Source organism: Trachypithecus francoisi, unplaced genomic scaffold (genome assembly GCF_009764315.1).
Source record: "Trachypithecus francoisi isolate TF-2019V2 unplaced genomic scaffold, Tfra_2.0 Lachesis_group0, whole genome shotgun sequence".
In the NCBI taxonomy this organism is placed as follows: domain Eukaryota; kingdom Metazoa; phylum Chordata; class Mammalia; order Primates; family Cercopithecidae; genus Trachypithecus; species Trachypithecus francoisi.
In genome coordinates, this window is record NW_022681453.1 from 117,602,279 (window position 1) to 117,623,484 (window position 21,206).

The 21,206-nt window shown below is 38.9% G+C and overlaps 1 protein-coding gene across 2 annotated transcripts in view; it reads right to left on the reverse strand.

Moving 5' to 3' along the window:
* Positions 1–16,199, reverse strand: part of SLC2A2 (solute carrier family 2 member 2) — a 38,613-nt gene extending 22,414 nt beyond the window's left edge. For both annotated transcript variants that reach the window (XM_033211710.1, XM_033211711.1), the window contains exons 1-3: positions 16,102–16,199; positions 8,105–8,197; positions 4,000–4,262 (exon numbers count right to left, since the gene is read on the reverse strand). In XM_033211710.1, coding sequence (XP_033067601.1) covers positions 4,000–4,262; positions 8,105–8,197; positions 16,102–16,116 — 371 coding nt within the window. In that variant the 5' untranslated portion in view covers positions 16,117–16,199. The remainder of the gene's footprint in view (positions 1–3,999; positions 4,263–8,104; positions 8,198–16,101) is intronic.
* Positions 16,200–21,206: the final 5,007 nt, after the last annotated feature.

Below are 21,206 nucleotides of genomic sequence, written 5' to 3' on the forward strand. Positions count from 1 at the left end.
CGGTGATGACTAGCTTAAGATAACACTTCTGACAGTTTTTCAAAGAGTTAACTAAGTTTTCTCTAAGTTGATTGTTTTAAAGAATAATTGCCTGGTGATAGCTAAATTCAATTCTGTAATTGTAACCTACAACTTTTTTTTTTCTTTCAGTGGCACAGGTTTTTAATTGATCTAGATAGGAAAGGAACTTTCAAAGTTAAATTTCCTTTTGTATAAATTATTTGGAAGTAATTTAAAACTTACTTTAAGCCTTATCTAGAGAATTATAATTATCCTTATTTTAATATTATATGCCAGCGTATTTCCAAAATCTATAAATTAATAGTGACCAGTGTAAAATACATAATAGAGCTGACAGTAGCAACAAAAACACTTTCAAAATTAATCAGATGAAAATTGACAACATTTGCAGATATCTGTTCCTTTTATTTCTAATTAATGGGAAAGCAAGGTACACAGAAAACCTTTTTTTGCAGTCAAAAAGATAATAGTAAGGCCAATAAATGTCTGAGTAGACAGGTGTGAAAATGTTTGTGCCAAAAGAAATGTAAACGTCCTTGTTATATTCTATTTCACTGCTTCAAACTTTGATAGGTGGGCTTTTTCTATGCAAGTGTCTTTAACACGAACAGATTTTTTTTTTCTGGAGCATAAAGCTATAAAGTCACATACTGCAGTGATTGTCTAACATCCACGTGATAGGCTAAATCATGTCCCCCAGCAGTCTACAGCATAACCCCCAGACCCTGTAAATGTTACCTCACATGGCAAATGAGATTTTGCAGATGTGATTGAGAAACTTGAGATGGGGAGATTATCTTGAATTATTTGAGTGAATCCAATGATGTAATCACAAGTGTCCTTATAAGAGTAAGGTAGAAGAGGAGCAGGTGACGTGATGACAGATGTAGAGATTAGAATGTTGTGCTTCAAAGATGGAGGAAGGGGCCACAAGCCAGAGAATATAGTTGGTCACTGCAAGCTGGAAAAGGGCAAGGAATGCATTCTTCCTTAGAGCCTCCAGAAGGAACAGCCTTATTGACCTTTTGACTTTAGCTAACTAAAACTGAGTTTGGACTTTTGACTTCCAAGACTATGAGAAAACATATTTGTGTTGTTTTAAGCCACTAAATTGGGGATAATTCGTTACAGCAGGAATATGAAATGAGTATAGGGAAACAGAGTGATTTAGAGCTGGCTAGCCCCAGAGCTACAGCGTAGAAAAACAGTTAAGGGGTGGTTAGTAGTTTAGACTATTGTGAAATGCTTTTTATCTACACAGGGACAGAGGGCAGGCAAATTCAATAATTGACCTTAAGAAGTTGTTATCACCTAGCTAATAGTCTGTTTTATTAGGGGAAAAAAGATAAAAAGTCATACAAGAAATAGCCTGGAAGAATCTTGGATGCCAGATTGCCCAAAAGTCCCCTTTCCCTATCACCAAAGGATACAGGAGCACTTTATATAATTTAAATTCTTTTAACGTCCGTTCAGATATGAGAAATGGCCACAAATAAATAATTTTAAAAATACATGAAATAGCTGAATCAGGGAAAAAGAAACTTAATTCTACCTAAGTATATTTCTTAAAATCTGACTCTAAATACTTCAGATAGTATAGGCTTCATTATTGTCATGGTCATGGTCATTGTGGTCATCATCATCATCATCATCATCATCAAAATGAGGCCACATTTGCTGCTTGCTTAATATATGTCAGGCATTGTTTTAAACCTTTTATATTTGTTCTCATTAAATCCTCACAATAATGCCATGAGGTAGGTATTATTTTTGTTTTCACATTGCAGATGGGAGGAAAACATCTTAGAGAACCTAATAACTTGCTCATTTTCATACAGCTATTAAGTGACAGATCTTGGACTTGATCTGTGTGAAACCAAAGGGTAATGCTTCATTTTAATGAGTTCCATTTTTGATGGAAAAAAATGCATGCATTCAAAGGCAAGCTATGCATCGCTTCCTTTACTCATGGTAGTGTGGATTGCACAGACCATAGTCTTCTCTACCATACCCTGGTAATTAAACGATAAATGCACAGGTTGAAAAAATTGGCCTTGCAAACCCAGAACTAGAAAATGGTGGCCACAGACATCTATTGACTATTACACAATTGCAAGGAAACACTTTTTTTTATAAGGCAATAATGGAAGTGTTACATTTTTATTTATTTACTTTTAACTGATGGATAAATGACACTGGTAATAATGAAAATCATGTCACTTCTCAATGAATCTAGAAAGATAATTTTATGGGGATACTGATAACTTTTTTCTTAATTTTGATGTTGAAGTTATGAACTTTTGGGCTGCTTTTCAAGGAGGATCATTTTTCTACTAAAAGCTAGAAGAAACCTCCCTTTTTGTTTATCATAGGTCATTTGATACATGGTCATTTGATATTGTTTTGGGGTATAACCATTGTTGATGCCAAATCCTAAGACTTCGGAAGGTTTATGTATTGGCTCCATTAAGTGTTAATTAAATGTTAACACTAATTAAATGTTTTAGGTTAAGTCACTGAACTTATCAGAATCTTACCTCTAAATGAGGGGCAACCAGGGTTTACATTTTTTCCTCAGGAATGAGAAGTAGTATAAAATATCAGTAAATGATTTGTTCATATTTAAACAATGATTTGTTCATATTTTAAAACGTAATTTAATTTTAAAGTAATTTCATTTACTTTAAAATTTTTTTTTAAATTATTTTTCCTTTTCCCTTTTGTCTGAGTCTACTTGCTAGAGAATAATTTACTTTAGAAATAAATAATTAATCTAGAGAATTCTCCACTTACTACTTAAACCAACTTGATACACATTGAAATTATTTTAAAATTTTTTTAAATGATGAAATTCAGTTTATTAATCTGTGTTTTACAGATTCTTATTTAAAGTTCAACTGAACATCAGCAAGTTCATTAAAAGGTAAGAAACTGACCACTGTCTTTTATGGTGGAGAAAACGCTATTTCAAATAAAAATAATAATAAAACTTGGGTTACCATATTGTAGTTAAGAAAACTTATAGTCATATTATATAAAAACTCCAGTATAAGAGGAAGAGTTATCAGTATTTTAATAGAGAGCTAAAAATTATAATTTATAATAGGAATTTAAAAATCTAAGTGAATTGTAATTCAGAATTATTAGACTAGTTGCGTAAATTGTTATTTACATCTTTAAAGCCATTTTCATTTTCTAAATTTTTCATATATTATTTTTATGAGAAAAAAAGTAATGTGCAAAAGGTGGGCTCAAATGGGAGAAAAAATAAATCTAAAAAATAATCATTTGATACTCTGGTTTTATTTCCTCTCTATATAGGGTGGGAAATTCCAACAGCTGTAGTACATTGCATGAATAAGTAAAATTTGAGGGTAAACGAGTTCCACTGATATTTTTAATCCAAAAAACCTAACAGACACCCAAGTGATAAATAGAGGTATCTCTTGCCTCATCTCTGGTTGGGGCTTTGAGATAGCAAGCAGGACCAGCAGCCAGAAACCGCATACCAAGTACGTTGGGCAACTGGGAGTTGGGGATATTGACTGAACCTTTGCACTTGACGGATCCAAATGCCAAATTCTAATTTAAAAAGGAAAAACTGGATGTTTGAGAAACAGTGTGATTTGGTGAAACAAACAGTAGACTCCCAGGTTAAAAACTCTAGTCTCTTCTGCTGAGTTCCTGAGTTAACCGTTTGTGTAGTGGTCTCCTAGTATATTTTATAAATTACAAAGCTAGAGGATCAAAGCAATTATCTAGAAATACACACAAAAATCACGTTTGGTATAAATGTCTGAACAATTAATCAAACTTTCATTGATTTGATCTAACATTGATATGCCTCATAGGGTCATGAGTCGCAAAAACAACTCTAACGCTGTTCTGCAAGAAGAAAGATAATATTTTTCTAAACAAATGTTAAGAAAATGAAAATACGCAAATTTCTGTTTATGCTTATTTATGAAATTTGCCTACCTTCCAAGTGTGTCCCCAAGCCACCCACCAAAGAATGATGCAATCATTCCACCAACTGCAAAGCTGGATACAGACAGGGACCAGAGCATAGTGATTAGTTGAGCAGCTGCCATAGTCTCTTCCTCAGCCCAAGGGGTTGGTTTTGGGTTCATTGAGTATGCAATTGTGGGCAGTTCATCTGTAGTGTTGGTAACATAGTTGTTGACAGTTTTTCGGTCATCCACTGGAACACCCAAAACATGTCTATAGTGAGATATTATTATCTAGGAGATAAAGAAAAATAGCTTTATTATTTCAAACATTCTATGTGTTTTTGTTTGTTTTGTCTTTAAAGTGTTTGTTATGTGTTTAAGTAGTACCATCTCAATTATGTGTTTTATATACATATAAACATGGATAGATTTGTTTACAGTTGGCCATATCCTATAAAACAGAGGTTATAAATTCCATTGCCAACAAGAACCAGGCAGGAACAAATAAATGAAGGGAACATGTAATACTTTGATGACTGGGAGACTAAAATACATTTTCTACCATTTGGGACTAATACAGAATGGTCAGGATTGTAGAACTGGAGAGCAGGAGGAAGCTGCAAATGTGAAACTGGTGCTGGATGACCTTTAATTTTTTAACAGAAAGTCAGAAATCTGAGTTTTTATGTAAAATTTTTCAAGTTTTTTATATTGGCAACTATTGAAATTGAAACTATTCTGCAGGCTAGGCTGGGTATGGTGGCTCACACCTATAATCCCAGCACTTTGGGAGGCCGAGGTGGGTGGATTGCTTGAGCTCAGGAGTTTGAGACCAGGCTGGGCAACATGGTGAAACCCCGTCTCTACGAAAAATACTAAAAATTACCCAGGCATGGTGGCACACGCCTGTAGTCCCAGCTACTTGGGAGGCTGAAGCGGGAAGATTGCTTGAGCCTGGGAGGTTGAGGCTGCAGTGAGTCAAGATGGAGCCACTGCACTCCAGCCTGGGTGACAAAGTAAGACCTGGGTTTCAAAAAATATATATATTCTGCAGGCTAAAAAGATACATTTTCATGCTAGTATTACTTCTGCACAGCAGGATTTAAATTGACATATACATATTTTAACAAAATCATAAAAGTGCATATAAGAAAAAAGACTGCAAAAGTTAAGATGAGGGTCAATAATAAAGTTAGTGTACAGAATTCAAACACTAGGTGGTATATCTTTGTTGGAAGTGAGCTATAAATTTACCAGTAAACTTCCTAGCCACCAGGGCAAAGAGAGGAAAACAACCAGGTATATTATTGATGAATTCCTAAGATAACAATAACAGTGGCCCTTGAGAAGGCATTGAGACCTGAAGGAAGTTTCTCCTGTGGGTCCTCATAGAGTTAAGTTTGTAACAGAATGAACAACATTGAAAACTAAATTTCATGGAGCCATATTTTGTAATGTGCTTCATATAATTCAGATGAATTATAGGACATGGGAGGAAGACGAGGCCATCTTCCTCCCATGTCATTCTTCTCAATGATGATTTGGTCACTATTTAGCATCAGTGAGCTGGGAGGGTACTCTCTGAAAAGGACCTGGAATGCAGCTGCTCTGGGTTACTAGTTATGGGCAAAGGCCTATTTGGTAATGCCAGCTGAGTGAGGGGAATAATTGAGCATCCTCTTATAAAAGAATTCTGATCAAGACATTTGCCTCAGGCCGGGTACCGTAGCTCACGCCTGTAATCTAGCACTTTGGGAGGCTGAGGTGTGCGGATCATTTGAGGTCAGGAGTTCGAGACCAGCCTGGCCAATGTAGTGAAACCCTGTCTCTACTAAAAATACAATAAATTAGCCAAGCATTGTGGCTGGAGCCTATAATCTCAGCTGCTCAGGAGGCTGAGGCAGGAGAATCACTTGAACTCAGGAGGCAGAGGTTGAGGTGAAAATCTCCAGCCTGGACGATAGAGCGAGACTTTGTCTCAAAAAACTAAAACAAAAACATTTGCCTCACTAGAAGGCTGCCTTATATGAATAATATGCATAGAAAAAAAAAAAGCTGGAAGGAAATATCCAAAATGTTCTCAGCAGTTTGCTCATTCTGGTAGAATAATTATGGGTATTTTTTTTCTAATACTGTCTTCAGTAGGCATGTGTAATTTTCATAACCATACGAAAGTGTGATTTTAAAATCCTTTCAAATAATCCTAAACCCTTTTTTATCAGTCATTCAGCTGATAAAAAAGGGCTTAAAAATCTCTTATTTAATGGTGTTTCAGCAGCAATTTAAACACAAAAGGAAGGGCCTGTATATAGAGAGAGCACTAACTTGGACGCCAGCATGGGGATCGCTGTTTTCAGCTCTGGCTCTGGGACTTCAATTGAAGGATGTGAAACCGTAGCCTAAGCTTCCCTTTAAGACTGGAGGGAATGGTTTAATTTTTAAAAATTTTTTAAATTTTTATTTATTATTATTATTATTTTGAGATGGAGTTTTGCTCTTGTTCCCCAGGCTGGAGTGCAATGGTACAGTCTCGGCTCATTGCAACCTCTGCCTCCCAGGTTCAAGTGATTCTCCTGCCTCAGCTTCCCGAGTAGCTGGGATTACAGGCATGTGCCACCACGCCCAGCTAATTTTGTATTTTTAGTAGAGCCGAGGTTTCTCCATGTTGGTCAGGCTGGTCTTGAACTCCTAACCTCCGGTGATCCGCCCGCCTCAGCCTCCCAAAGAGCTGGGATTTCAGGTGTAAGCCATTGATCCCGGCCAGGGATGGTTTAATTAATGATGTGATAAGGTCTTCCACAAAAAGAGAAGGGGCCCTATTAATCAAGTCATGGTGATGTTGAATGTTAAATTGTTAAATGATGTTAAATTCCAGGAAACCTGCTAAATTGGCATGTGTGTCATCACCCACACAAAAGAGATATGACCCTTGTCTCTTGATCCCCAGCACTATGCCCTGGATCTCTTAGCCTGCCACACTCCTGATGATTGTGGCGCCTAATTGGAGCACATCTTTCAGTAGGAAGCAGCCCTTTTCAGGTGATGGATTATGGTCAGCGCGTATTTCACATATCCACACCCTGCAGTATCTTTCATTTTTCTTGGGGCCCGATGTTCTAAAAGAAGCAGAGGAAATATAATGGACTTATAGAAGGCATCCAAAAAATGTTTGTACCTTCACTTTATGCCCCCTCTTCCCCAAGTTCCTCTTCTCTCTTTCATTAATTCACTCCTCTTTATTGAGTACCTTCTTTGTGCCAACTACTGTGCTTGGCACCAGTGATAGGAAGAGGAACAATTCATCAGTCCTGCCCTCAATGACCTCACAGTCTAGTTAGAGCAGAGGGGAATGAAGTCCTGGTTCCCCGACTTATGGGCTTTGGGAACTGAGAATAACATACCTCTCCCGTGTATTCATTAAATACCAGAATAAGGATGTACAAAATATATGGGAAAAGTGGTTGAAGTAACTTGATTAAAAATTCACCCAAAGAGTGATCATGGAGAAAATCCAAACTTTGTTGAACTTCTTGAATATTATTCTAAAGTTTTATATTACTTTGGATCACTTATGGAAGACAGGAATGGTGGGGGAAGGACCATAATCTCTTTTAGTTTAGGGCTTCTTAAGGTTTTAATATAGACTGGAAATGGGCATAATAAGGTTGTTGGGAGGATCCAGTTGGGGAGATCATATGTTAAAGTACCTGATGCAAATAAGCAGGTGCTCAAAAAATGTGCCCTGAGTGAAACATCCTTATTCCCTGGCACTTTTCATTCATGTATGGCTGAGAGCTCTGAATGAATGTTGCAATGAGCTCTTTTTTTTTTTTTTTTTTTTTTTGAAGTTTCCTTCAGCACATGATATTCTGCCTGGAGTTTTCTGTGAGCTCAGCAAACAGCAGAGTCAGAGATTAAGAATTATTTATTGCCTCCTCCCCCACCCCCCGTGATTGTTAATTGAGGAGTCAAGGCCAAGTTATCAGCTTTGGAACAGTGCACATCGTACCTGACAGGCCAGGATGACCTTGTGTCTCCCACGTGGACACCCTTTATCTCTGTGTATGAGGAACATATGATATCTATCACTGACAGAACTTGCCAAAAAGAGAACTTGTACATATTTCACTTGCCTGTTGAGGTGCATTGATCACACCAATGTCATATCCAAACTGGAAGGAACCCAGCACAGCGGTGATAACAGTGAAAACCAGGGTCCCAGTGACCTGCAGGGGGAGAGACATAGGGCAGGGAAACACCAGGCAATTTTAGTTTCCCATCTTTCTGCAAGGCTGCAGCTTGAACTTCTTACAGGCTCCATAGGCTGGTTCTTTCCCCTCAGTATCGATTTGCAGTGTGCCCTGTGCTCCAGGCTGGCAGGTGGTGTTCATACAAGAATGTGAGAGCCATTCATCATTTCCCCTATGCTGCTACAACTCAAAGAAGTTTGGGACAGCTTCTTCCAGGGGAGGAAACAAACATTCTTTTCCATATATGTGTATGAGAATAACATACCTCTCCTGTCTATTCACTGGATACCAGAATAGGGATGTATAAAATATATGAGAAAAATCATTGAAATTACTTGATTAAAAAAATCCACCCAAATAGTCATCATGCAGAAAATCCAAACTTTGTTGTTATATATATATATATATATATATATGTTGATATATGTTGAGATACATATATATATATTCAGAATCAGGACTGAGAACTAGAATAGCTGCTGACGGAAAGGAGCCACCAAGATAGAGCCATTATATCATTGGGAGCAGTAAAATAAGACACCAGTAATAAAGAGATGGGGAGCTCTTTTGGACGTTGACATGGTGACAAAAACACCTCAATACTCATATAAGAGGCATTAGCCTTTATCATGTTCTGCATCAACATCCAGGGAAGGATACTTTTCAGGATTTGTATCTAGTTCAGCCTAGAGTTGTAGGATAAGGGCCATTATTTTCTCCCCAACTCCATGTAGCTACAATGAAACTGTGTAGAAAAGGGGCAGAACATTCATCCCCATGAACATAAATACACACTATGATATATGGTCTATGTGATTATGAAAGGGGCAGAACATTCATCCCCATGAACTCATGTAATAGCAAAATTATAGAAAGAATCCAAATATTGTTCAATGGGGAATAGTCAAATAGATTCAGATACATCATAACACATATATCAGATACATATCATATGCTCTGCAGCAGTTCAAAGGAATAATATGATCATGTGTACTGACTTATTTTTAAGTGGCAAAGGAAGTTATGTAATCTAACTTTTTTTAAAGCCTTAAACATGAGTTTAATTGTTTGATTTAAAAAATCAAACAGTTATTTGATTTGTGTATGGTGTATATAATTCATAGAATGTTTCCTTGAAGAACAAATGAGTTGATGGTCCTTGAGGAGAAATGTGAGGTTGGAGAAGGAGAGTGAAGGAAATTTTTTCTTGTATTCATATGATTAGACATTTCGTAAGGAAAATATTTCATGTACATTTATATAATTTAAATTCTTTTAAAAGCTTGGGATATAGTAGGAACTTTGTTGTGTAAATGAATGAGTTACATCAACATGGATTCCAGTTCTCACTCTCTTAGTGGGTATATGACCCAAGCCACTTCCCTTATAGGAGCTTCAGTTTTTCTCTAAATTTTAAGGTGATACTAAATCCCCCTATCCTGGTATAAAGCCCCAGTATAAAGAATAGCAAATTAGCCAGGACCCCTCATTACCCTGAAAAGCTGGAGATCACAAACTTTACAAAGTATTATCACAGAACCACCCTGGGAGCCCATGAAATTATTTAGTCCAGTAGTTCTAAAATCAGACCCTACTTGGAGAGCCTGTTACACATGTAGCTTCTTGGAGACAGCCCCAGACCTTCTACTGGATTAGAATCTCTGGGACGGGGATAAGGAATCTGTAGATTTACAAAGCTTCCACTCCTTTCACTAATATAGCGGGTATCGATACAGACTTTCCCTCCTAACACTTCCTTCTCTGAAAGAAAGGACTTCAAAGTTGGCCCCAAAGATATGGTTATATGATACATATATATTGCCCAAAAGAATAATATATATGTGATATATAATATTGTATAATATGTTTATTTGATATAAATTGGCCAGGCGTAGTGGCTCACACCTGTAATCCCAGCACTTTGAGGGACTGAGGTGGGCAGATGGCTTGAGCCCAAGAGTTCGAGACCAGCCTGGGTAGCATAGCAAGACCTCGTCTCTACAAAAAAAATACAAAGCTTAGCAGGGCATGGTGGTGTATGCCTGTAGTCCCAGCTACTCGGGAGGCTGAGGTGGGAGGATTGCTTGAGCCCAGGAGGTCAACGCCGCAGTGAGCTATGGTTGCACCACTGCACTCCAACCTGGGTGACAAAGCAAGACCCTGTCTCAAAATATATATGTATATTTATTTTACATATTTATATATCATTTACATCTGATGTTTATCACTTGTATATATTTATATATCATTTATATCATATATAGATATAGCTTAACATTTTATGTTTATTACATATGAATTATATATATTACACATAAAATGCATACACACAGTATATGATATATGGTCTATGTGATTATGAAAAATTATGAATTATCCTCTAAAATGTAACTTGACATCTAAAATTCAGTGAGTGGCTTAGATAGCCAAAGCTAAGATGGAGTTTTATTTACTTAGTTGGTGGTTTCTTCTTAAATCCTTTTTCCCCTCAAGCTGTTTCCAAGGATAGGGATTTTCATCCTTTTTACAGGTAGTAACCATTGTCAGAAGTGACGGGATAAGGAGTACCCTGGGAGGGCTTTAACCCACCTCCTTCATACTCTCCACCACTAAAATCAGGACAATCTGATGTGAGATGCAATGCAAAGAGATTCGAAGCCTAATACTACTTATGCTTACTGCATACCTGTTCACTATGTGGATTATCTCATTTACTTCTTATATTAGTTTTCTATTGCTGCCATAACAAATTACCACCAGTGCAGCAGCTTAAACAACACAAATTTATTTATCTTAAGGTTTAGCCAGGCACGGCAGCTCATGCCGATAATCCCAGCATTTGGGAGGTTGAGGCTGGAGGATTGTTTGAGGCCAGGAGTTCAAGACCAGCCTGGGCAGCATAGCGAGATGCCCATCTCTACAACAACAAAAAACATCTATAGATGGAAATCTGGTACAAGTATCACTGGACTAAAATCAGGTTGTTGATAGGCTGTGTTCCTTTCTGGAGGCTGTTGGAGAAAATTTGGGTTGATGGTGGAATTCAGTTCCTTATGGTTATAGGTCTAAAGTCTGTTGTTTTGCCCTGGTTATAAACTAGGGGCCATTCCCAGCTCTAGATGCCACCAAATGTCCTTGGCTACTGGTATCCTTCTTTCATCTTTATAGCCAGTAATGAGAACGTCAAGTCCTTCTCATGTTACATCTCTCTGTCACTGACAATATTACCTTAATCTCATCTGTAAAGTCTTTTGCCACATAAAGCAAGATATTCCCAGGTTCTGGCGATGAAGCTGTGGACATCTTTGGAGGATGATTATCCTGCCTACCACATTCTTCATGGCAGCACCATTAAAGTCCCCATTTTATAGATAACTAGATTAGTTTAACATCTCACAGCTAGTAAATAAAAGAACAATGACTTGATTCCAGATCTTATGCTTTTAACTTCTTGGTTATTTTGCATCCCTCATTAGTCAGATACAGACATTCAAAAGTCAAGCACATCTGAAAAATCTAGGACCATAATCTTTATAAATTAAAAAACTAGGAGCATACATATCCACAGAATTTACCACTTGTGGGTGTTTAGCTGTTTGGCTTCAAACACCCAGAAATCTCAACCACATTTTCCCACCACCTACCACACAAATCCCTTTCCCCCTACCTACCAGTAGAAACTTTTGGTGAGGTCTCCAGACAAAAGTCCAAGAAGGCAAAGCCTACTCAGTTGCGTGTCTGTAGCTGAGCTGAAGAGGAACCTCAGGTCTTCCCACCACCAAGCCTAAGACCACAATATACTTCCCCAATGTCATCCCTGCATTTTCTTTTCTTCTGTGGCACTTGGTTTCTTAGTGACTGCCACTTGCTACTTCATCCCTGGGTTTCTGCTCTCTGGGGGTTCTCTCCCTGTCCCTCTACCATACAAACATATAATTTATTGCTCCTTATTTTAAGAGTCCAATCGGCAGCCATGCTAATGGTGAGCAGAGGCGACACAAATTGAAGTTGGGGTGATAGCGATAGCCGCAGCAGATTTACTCCCCTATTATCTCCATTAGTTCTCCCTTGTCACTTTACAGGGAGCCTAAGTCACAAAGTCCCACATTACTTTGACAAAAATGAAAGCTAATTTTTAAAGATGCTGGATCTCCCATCCTATTCCTTTCCAATCAAATTGTTCTAAGTCCTTGCTATAGAAATTCTGGAGCTGCCTCTAAGATCAATTTCTCATTTTATTAGAATAACAAAAATAGCAACTATGAAAGATATAGGAGAGTTTTTAAACGTTTAGAAATCTTAGCGTGTTATTAAAGTCCTTGTCCTCTCGCCTTCCTGGTTTCTTTTTGAGGATTGGCTGTGGTCCTGCCACCCCAGGGCCTGCAGTTCCTTACTTTAACTCCCCAAGATAATTTCACCAGGTTGGTCAGATAAGGAGCAATCTCATCCATTTTAAGCAGGTCACTTGAATTTCTGAGAATTTCCAACAAAAGTGATTATCCCAAATATCAAAATCTCTGAAACTGTTTGATGGCATTTCCTTTTGCTTTCTTTTTCTTTATCTTTTATTTTCAGGTTTAATTCCCCTCTCTGAACTCCATGTTAAAATGGCTCCCTCCCCCTCTTCTTTCTCCAATGTTGTGAAATGAAAAGAAGTAATGTTTATAGTCAGCCTTGTGTGTGGCTTGGCTCTAGACTTGGTCAAAGGAGGTTCTGTTTCTAAGAGGGGAAATTTCCGAAAATGACCAGGTCTTAATAAGCCCTGTCAACCTTCATTCATCCACTCTAATGTCCAAGAAGTTGACATAAGAAAAAGTACATAAGTGCCACTGAAAATAACAAGAAATTGGAGAGGATCTTAACCTGTCCAAGTTCTGAGGTTCTAAATGGTTTGCCTGTTTTCTCAGCAACCCTGTAGGTAGGAATTATTATTATCGTTTCATGTATGGGGGAGCTCACATGGAAAGAGTAAATGATTTGTCCAAAGGCCACATACCTAGGAAATACAGAAGATCTTCAAGCCTTTTCTCTTAACTTCTTCATTGGCTACAAGGTGTTCAGCTTGCACTTTAAAAAATGCTGCCTTCATTAGGAGCTTCATAACTTTAAGTTAGAGAAACTAGATTCCATATCCATTTTAAAATATGCTGCTGGATAAATGTGGAAGGGCAGAATAAGCAAATAGCTGAACTTCAACATAAAACAGAATGTAGTGTTTATATTGTGGCTTATAAGTCATACAGGGTCTATTAGAAAAAACAAATAGATGTGGGAGTCAGAAAAGCTCCAAAAGAGTCCCAGCTAGGCTCCTAACATCACTGAGTCTAAGTTTCTTTGCCTAGAAATGGGTATAAAAATAGTTAATGTGATTACTGTAAAAACTAAGATAAATAATATGGCCTTCCTGTAAACAGTAAAAGGGCTACAGGACAAATGCATCTTTAATCATGTCTTTATCATCACATTCATTTCTTTTGTCAAGCAATCATGTGTCAACTTTTCATACTTTACCAGTACTCTTTGCAATACCACAAAGTACATGAAATCATTCCTGTTTTAGAGATGAGGAAACCAGGGATCAGAGAGGATTAAGGAGCATACCTAACACCACACAGCTAGTGACAGACACTCTAGGGTGGGAACCCAGAGCTGATGATCTTAAACCCCACTGCTAACCTCCAGAGCAGGTTTTTCCAGCACCTACTGATTGACTAGATAGGGAGGAGAAGCTTATACCCTTTTCTTTAAACTACATGTCTCCAAAAGCTAAACCAAAGGTGATCTTGCATGCAACTTTGGAAAATGCCAGGGGCTCATCGAGTCACAGAATTTTTAAGTTGAAAGAGACCTTAGAGAGCAATGGATTCTTGTCTGATTCCTCCGTTCTTCAGTTGTAGAAACTGAGGTTTCACAGGCCAAGTTGTTTATGTTATTTGTCTGATTTCTATGAACATTTTGGGCATATTCAGAGTGACAACTCAGGTCTCTTAACCCCAGTTCCTTGCTTATCCTACTTCTTTCAAAGTCTGGATAGATTCACAAAGCTGAAAAACATTGCACTTTACCTCAGTTCTCATTCTTTCTGGGTTCCATTGTTAGGCAGTTCCTTAGTTATCAAGAAAAGATCTACAACACAATTTCAAAAGCCCCTGAAAAAATTAATGATAGTTTTGAATGAAGCTTGAACATCTGCTATGTGCCGGACACTGTGTTAAGCACATTACCTTCCTTTTCGCAGTATCTTTCAAACTTTAGTTATTTGATTACTACCTTCATGAATTTTGCCAAATCTACATGCCAGCTCTGTAGCTGTTAACTTAATATTTGTCTTTATAGTGACCTTAAAGTTGTAACTACTTTAGCTTTATCCTGGGCTATAATACTCATGAAATCATGATGTGCTAATTATTCTTTAAATACACATTATATAAACACTATATAAATAGTTTTTTATAGTGTTTATTTAACTTTATATATAAACATAAAACATATAAATAGTGTTTATATAATATGTATTTAAGGTGTTTATATATTTATAATATAATTTATATTATAATCATTTATAATATACATACTATTTAAATAATATATATTTAACACTATTAATAATTATATAACTATTAACATTAAAATATTTGTTGTCTAAGCCTCTCTAATATCATCTTATTTAATTACTCCCAAACTCTAAAGTACTAGTATAATCCCTGAATATCCCATATTACGTCACTGAGCCCAAGTTTCTTTGCCTATAAAAAGGGTATATTGTATCCCAATATGTTCTTGTTTTCTCATAATAGAGAAAACCCAAAGCTCAGTTAAATAACATAACCCAGGCCTCACAGCAGGTTACTGGCATTGCTAGAACCCAGATCCAAGTCTGGCTGACTCCAAAGCCAGTGCTGCTAACCATGCCATCTAATGACATAAAGGAATGTTCAACAGAGTAAGTTGCACCAGATCAGAACTTAAAGGTGAGACTCTACAGGGCACAGATTGATTAACTTATATTATTGTGTGTACAGGGGTGGGTGAGTTTATTTAGGAACCATGTATAAGGGAGCAAGGACACTATATCCTTTATATTTTTAAGTTTTTTTTTAAAGTATCATATCTAGAGAGAAGTTGAAACAGTAGTGCAGTGATCGTTCCATAACTTTCGCCTTTATTCACCAATGGTTAACATTCACCACATTTGTTTAACTCTCACTCTGTGTGTGTTTGTGTGTGTGTTGTTTTGGCTGAACCATTTACAAATAAGCTGTAGACATTTGTGTCATTTCACCCCTAAATACTTTAGCATGTACAAAGAGCAAAGACATCCTCCTACATAATTAGATACCATTATTATAACCGAGAGTGTGTCATTGATACAGTAATATCATTTAAGGTGCAGCCCGTATTTAAAATTTCCCAACTGTCTCCAAAGTTCCCTTATTGCTGTTTTTTTCTTCCTTCCACAATCTAAATCATTTGTTGCATTTCGTTGTCAGTTTTTCTTAGTCCCTTTTAATCTAGAACAACCCTTCTACCTCTTTTATCTCTCCTGCACTGACATTTTTTAAGATTCCTGATGTGTTTTCATGATTAGATTTTGGTTAATCTGCCTTTTTTTTTTTTTGGTTAGGAGGGGACATATTTCTTTAGTAATATGGTTATGCACAATTACTTGAAAAAACTTATGCAGACTAGTCAGTTAACAGAGCAAAAATCCTTAAAACCCCAATTACTGAATAAGAAACAGTTTTTCAATTGGCAAAGTAAAGAGAATTAATTTTGATCTGTATACCTATACCCTACCTCCCCCAAATCCTCTATATAACTTGAATGTATTCCCCTATCTCCTGAAAACCAGAATTGAAATGAATATAATGCTGCTTTACCTTATCTTCTGTCATTGTACTAGGTGGGAGTCTTCCTGTCAATTCCAGGTCTTGTGTGAGTGTGGCACATGCACCTGACTAACTCCTGCCTGTTTATTCGCAGCTCTGCCTAGGCCTAGTTATGCATTGCAGGAGGAGGAGCAAGGAGAGGGAGGAGTTGGGCTACCCAGACCTAAGAGTCCAAGTCTAATCTTCTCAGCAGCAGCTGAATATTGATGGAAATCTAATCAATAAGTGCTTTGCTTTAGCAACCTGTGGCTTCAATGCCTTTGTTCCACTAGGAAAGAAAATGGGAGCAGATCCCTTAGGCATGAGTTACAAACCAGAGGCAATCACATTTCAAGGCATGTGTTATGTGGCAGTAATTGGGAGCAGGTGAAAAGAGAAATCTTTGGAGGCTTTTGTAGAAGATGAGATATGTTGAGCTGCTGTGCTGTGTTGTGGAGCATGGGAGGCACACTGCACTCTGCTCCACAGAGAATTAGTGCTGTGGTGTTTCTGTTTAGAGCTGGGCTGTGTGGCCCGAGACCATTGTTGACTTGAACGGTTACCTGGATGAGCTTTGGATAGTTATGGACTTGGGTTTGAATCTCAACATTTTACTGGGGAGTATAACCTTAAGCAAGTGGCTCGCTGTGACTTTTCTCTGATTAGTTTTTAATTTTTGCCTGACAGAAGAGAAATAACACACGTTTTGTTTTGTTGAGTGGATTAAATGAGATAATATGTGAAAGTGTTTGGCATAGTCTTAACTTATAGTAAGTACTTAGCAAATGGTGGTTGTTATTGTTATTACTGTTATTATTGCTTCATGTATGTCAAGAAGCACTTGCTGGAGGCTTTAATGCAGAGTTCTCAAATAAATCTGCTCATATGGCTTGATCTTGGGCCTTTCTAAGTATCCCTTATGATATCCAAACCGCGTGGGGGTTCAGGAGATATCAAATTTATTGAGCTTTAAGTGTGCATGGCAACTCGGGCCACAGAGTCCACTGAGGCTCAAATGGAGCCAGTCACCAGCAGAACAAAAATATAACAAGCAGCAACAAAATGAGGGGTGTTATGAAGAAACAGGGTGAGAAAATGAAGGATTAGAGGAGATTCAGATTTCACCTTTTTATTTTGCCACCCTGTTTTCATTTCTGTCACCTCTGCAAGGTGACACACCTGAAATGTTTGGTTTGAGAAGAGAATTCAATTCAAACCACACACTTTTACTGAGCCCTGCACAGTTCCGTGCTCTAAGATGACTGAGATAAATAAGTCACAGCCTCCTCTTGCTAGGTGTTTATAACATATAAGATGAGACATATGTAATGCAGACACAATACAATAATTTCTTAGTGGAAAAGCATGAGCAAATATTAATAGTAACGATGGTTAATCTTTACTGAGGTCTTGCTGGGTACCAGGTGCTGCTCTCAGCACTTGACATGGATTAACTCGTTTAGTCATAACATGAGGTGCTGTGTGTCATAGTGCCAAGCTTTGGGGAGCAGCTTTGAAGTCAGACTTTAAAGCGCCCAGGTAGCCACACTGACTTTCCGCATCAGTTTTGGCTGGTGATGGGCACGCGCAGTTGCCAGAGCGGTCCACAGTCAGGAGCGGTTCCATGGCATTTGCCAGTGACATGACATTCTGCAGGAAAGCGTCTCTGTGCCGCGTCGTAAATGATACCTGCTGCGGTTTACCAACCTTTGTCTTTTGGACCTGGCTTTTCAGAAACGAAATTTGCCTTGAGTGCGCGCGGGCGGCCAGTGAGCCTTTAATCATGTGCTCAGCCTCAGCCGGCGCGGAGCGCGGCGGCAGGAAACCATTCTCTTCTCCCATTGGGAGCGCGACTCGCCATTCACCAGCGAGCCTTCGGGGGCACCCTGATCAGTTTCCTCAGGTTCAGCCAAGGCCTCTATGGTTCTGCTCTTTCTCAGAAATGAATGAGTAATCTCTGCACCATCTGGGATGTGCTAAAACGTTATCTCCGTGCGGGGAAGGGGTACGATTCAGTTACATTGATTGCACTGATTGCTTTTGCCTGCGGAGAAGTGATACCCGATTCCAGACTTTCAGGAGAGCGTGTCTTGGCGCCCACCGAGGAGCTGCATGTCCCCTCACTGGCGTCGTTGCGCTCCTGGCTGTGGTGAAGTCAGGCTTTTTGCACTTTGCCATTGGAGTAGGCGCTATTCAATAACGTGCACGAGTGCCCGCAATTACCCGGAGATTTCCACTGGGCGGGGCAAAACCAGCTGTAGGCTTCATGCTTTTAAACCCCCTAGTTCCCATTCGGATTACTTCGCAGATTAATGTAATCTTAGTGGATGCCAAAAGTTCTAGGTGGTGACAGGACTGAGCAGAGGCCCCCCCCTCCCCCTCCCCTTTTTTTTCATTGTTATCCTTCAGTACAATGAGAATAGTTCTGTTTTTTTCTTCTTCTATAAATGAGGAGGGGAGAGTGGGGAGGAAAACCAGCTATTCCAGCATGCTGCATTTCTCTCCAGCTGGGTCAGGTGTGGTTAAGTGCAAAGGCACCTCCTGGGAACAAATTAAATGAGATCAAACTTGGCCAAGCCAGGAGTACAAGAGAATATCGGAAGGTCCCAGTCCCTGAAGGACAGTCAGTGTATTTTAAGATTTTTCATCCAAATTTGTCCCCATTGTAGTTTGCCAAAAAAGAGAGCAAACCCTTTACATCTCTTTACATCCTCTTCTCGCCCTCTCCACACCCTCTCCATAGATATCTCTGTGGTCTGCATCTCTTCCACGTATGTTTGCACAGCCTCCTACCCGGCTTCCCTGCTCCCATCTTACCCTGCAGTACCTTCTTGACACAGTACCTAAGATATATTTTAAAAGTTAGATCATAATACACTCCTGCTTAAAAGTCTCCATAAGGCTTCCCAGTCACCCTCAGCAAGAAATCCATGTTTCTCACCACAGCCCAAGAGGTTGACTTGACATAGGCCCTGCGTGGCTCTGTGACCTTCTCCCCTTCCATGGGCCCAGCCACACTGGCCTCAGACTTGTCTAATATGTTCCATGGCTCAGCACCTTTGTACTCAATGAGCCTCTGCCTATAGTGCTTCTCCCTAGATTTGTATGTAGCTGGCTTCTTCTCTTCATTCAGGTGACGGCTTAGTGAGGATTCCCTAACCAGGCTTCTTAAGATAGATACCACTTACCTTCTCCAACTCATCCTTGGGCCTGTTACTCTGCTTTATTTTCTTCTTAATGCTTATGCTTGCAATTTTATTATTTGCTTGTCTATTATTGTTTGCCACTTTCCTGCGAAAGCTAAATTCCACGAATGTGGAGACCTTGTTGTTATCCCCAGTGCCTAAAATAGTGCCTGGTACATAGTGAACACTCAACAAGTACTTATTTAATAAATTTAGTCCAAAAGGGTTGTCACGTGCTTTCTTGTGTTGGGGGAAGGGGTATCTTAGGCTGGGATTTGGACATTTATTGATTTAACGTTCAGTGAATGTGGTATTTGCTGAACATTTTGCTAAGCACCAGTTATAATAGTGAACAAAACAGAGTAGAGTCTCTGCGCTTGTGGGGCTTACATTGTATGAAAGAAACTAAAAGAGTTCTGGAGAAGGGAACAGGGGGCACCCATTTTAGAAAAGATGTTCAGAAAAATGTTCTCTGTAGAGGTGCCTTTTTGGTTGAGACCTCAAGGCCTTGTAGGCTATAGGAATAAGTTGGGCTTCAGGTGAAGGGCAATGGGAAGTCACCAGAGATAACTAAGAATGGGAGTGATCCCATATGAGCCAATATATGTCTTAAGATTACTCATGCCATTGAGTGAGAGGTGGATTGGATGGGAGCATTTGTGGAAGAGGAGAGGTACAATTGGAACAATTCATGCTTGCTATTGACCACCAAGGCTAATAGTGGTAGCAGAGAAAGTGAAGTCCACATTCAAAATATATTTCGGTGTGCAAAGCAGATAGGACTTGCTGATAATTGCTTTTGGGAGAGGATGGAAAGAGAGAACTCGGGGTGATAGGTAGTTTTTTTCTTTTTCTTTCTCTCTTTCTTTCTTTCTTTTTTCTTTTTCTTTCTTTTTCTTTTCTTTTTCTTTCTCCCTTCCTCCCTTCCTCCCTTCCTCCCTTCCTCCCTTCCTCCCTTCCTTCCTTCTTTCCTTCCTTCTTCTTTCTTTCTTGATTCAGTCTCGCTTTGTCACCCAGGTTGGAGTGCAGTGGCACGATATGGGCTCACTGCAACCTCCGCCTCCCAGGTTCTAGCAATTCTCCTGCCTCAGCCTCCCAAGTAGCTGGGATTACAGGTGCATGCTGCCATGCCCAGCTAATTTTTTTGTATTTTCGTAGAGACGGAGTTTCACTGTGTTGCCCAGGCTGGTCTTGAACTCCTGAGCTCAGGCAATCCACCTGCCTTGGCCTCCCAAAGTGCTAGGATTACAGGCGTGAGCCACCGCTCCCGGCCAATAGTTTTCTTACTTGATAAACTGGGATGACTGTGATGATGCTATTTAATAGTATGGGTGCAGAATTGTTTAATCATCTGAGTAGCAATCCAAGTTTATCTTCCAGACTTCAGAGAAGGCCACTATAAAATAGTCAAAACAGATATATTTTGTTTTACTTTAAAAACTTCAACTTTTTGCCAGGCATATTGGCTCATGCCTGTAATCCCAGTGCCTATAATCCCAGCAGTTTGGGAGGCCAAGGTGAGAGGATTGCTTGAGGCCAGGAGTTCAAGACCAACCTGGGGAAACACAATGAGACTCTGTCTCTTTAAAAAAATAATTAAAACAAATTATCCAGGCATGGTGGTGCATGCCTGTAGTCCCAGCCACTTGGGAGGCTGAGGTGAGAGGATCACTTAGGCCCAGGATTTTGAGGTTACAGTGAGCTGTGATTGTGCCACTGCACTCCAGCCTAGGCAATAGAGTAAGACCCTGTCTTAAAAAAAAAAAAAAAAAAAAAATCAGCAGTTCTAAGAAATAACACAGAGAGCCCATGTATCCTTTACCCAGTTTTCTCCAATGGTAACATCTTACAAGACTATAGTACAGTAGTGAAGTTACAGAACATTCGTATCACCACGAGGATACCTCATGTTGCCCATTTATAGCCCCACCT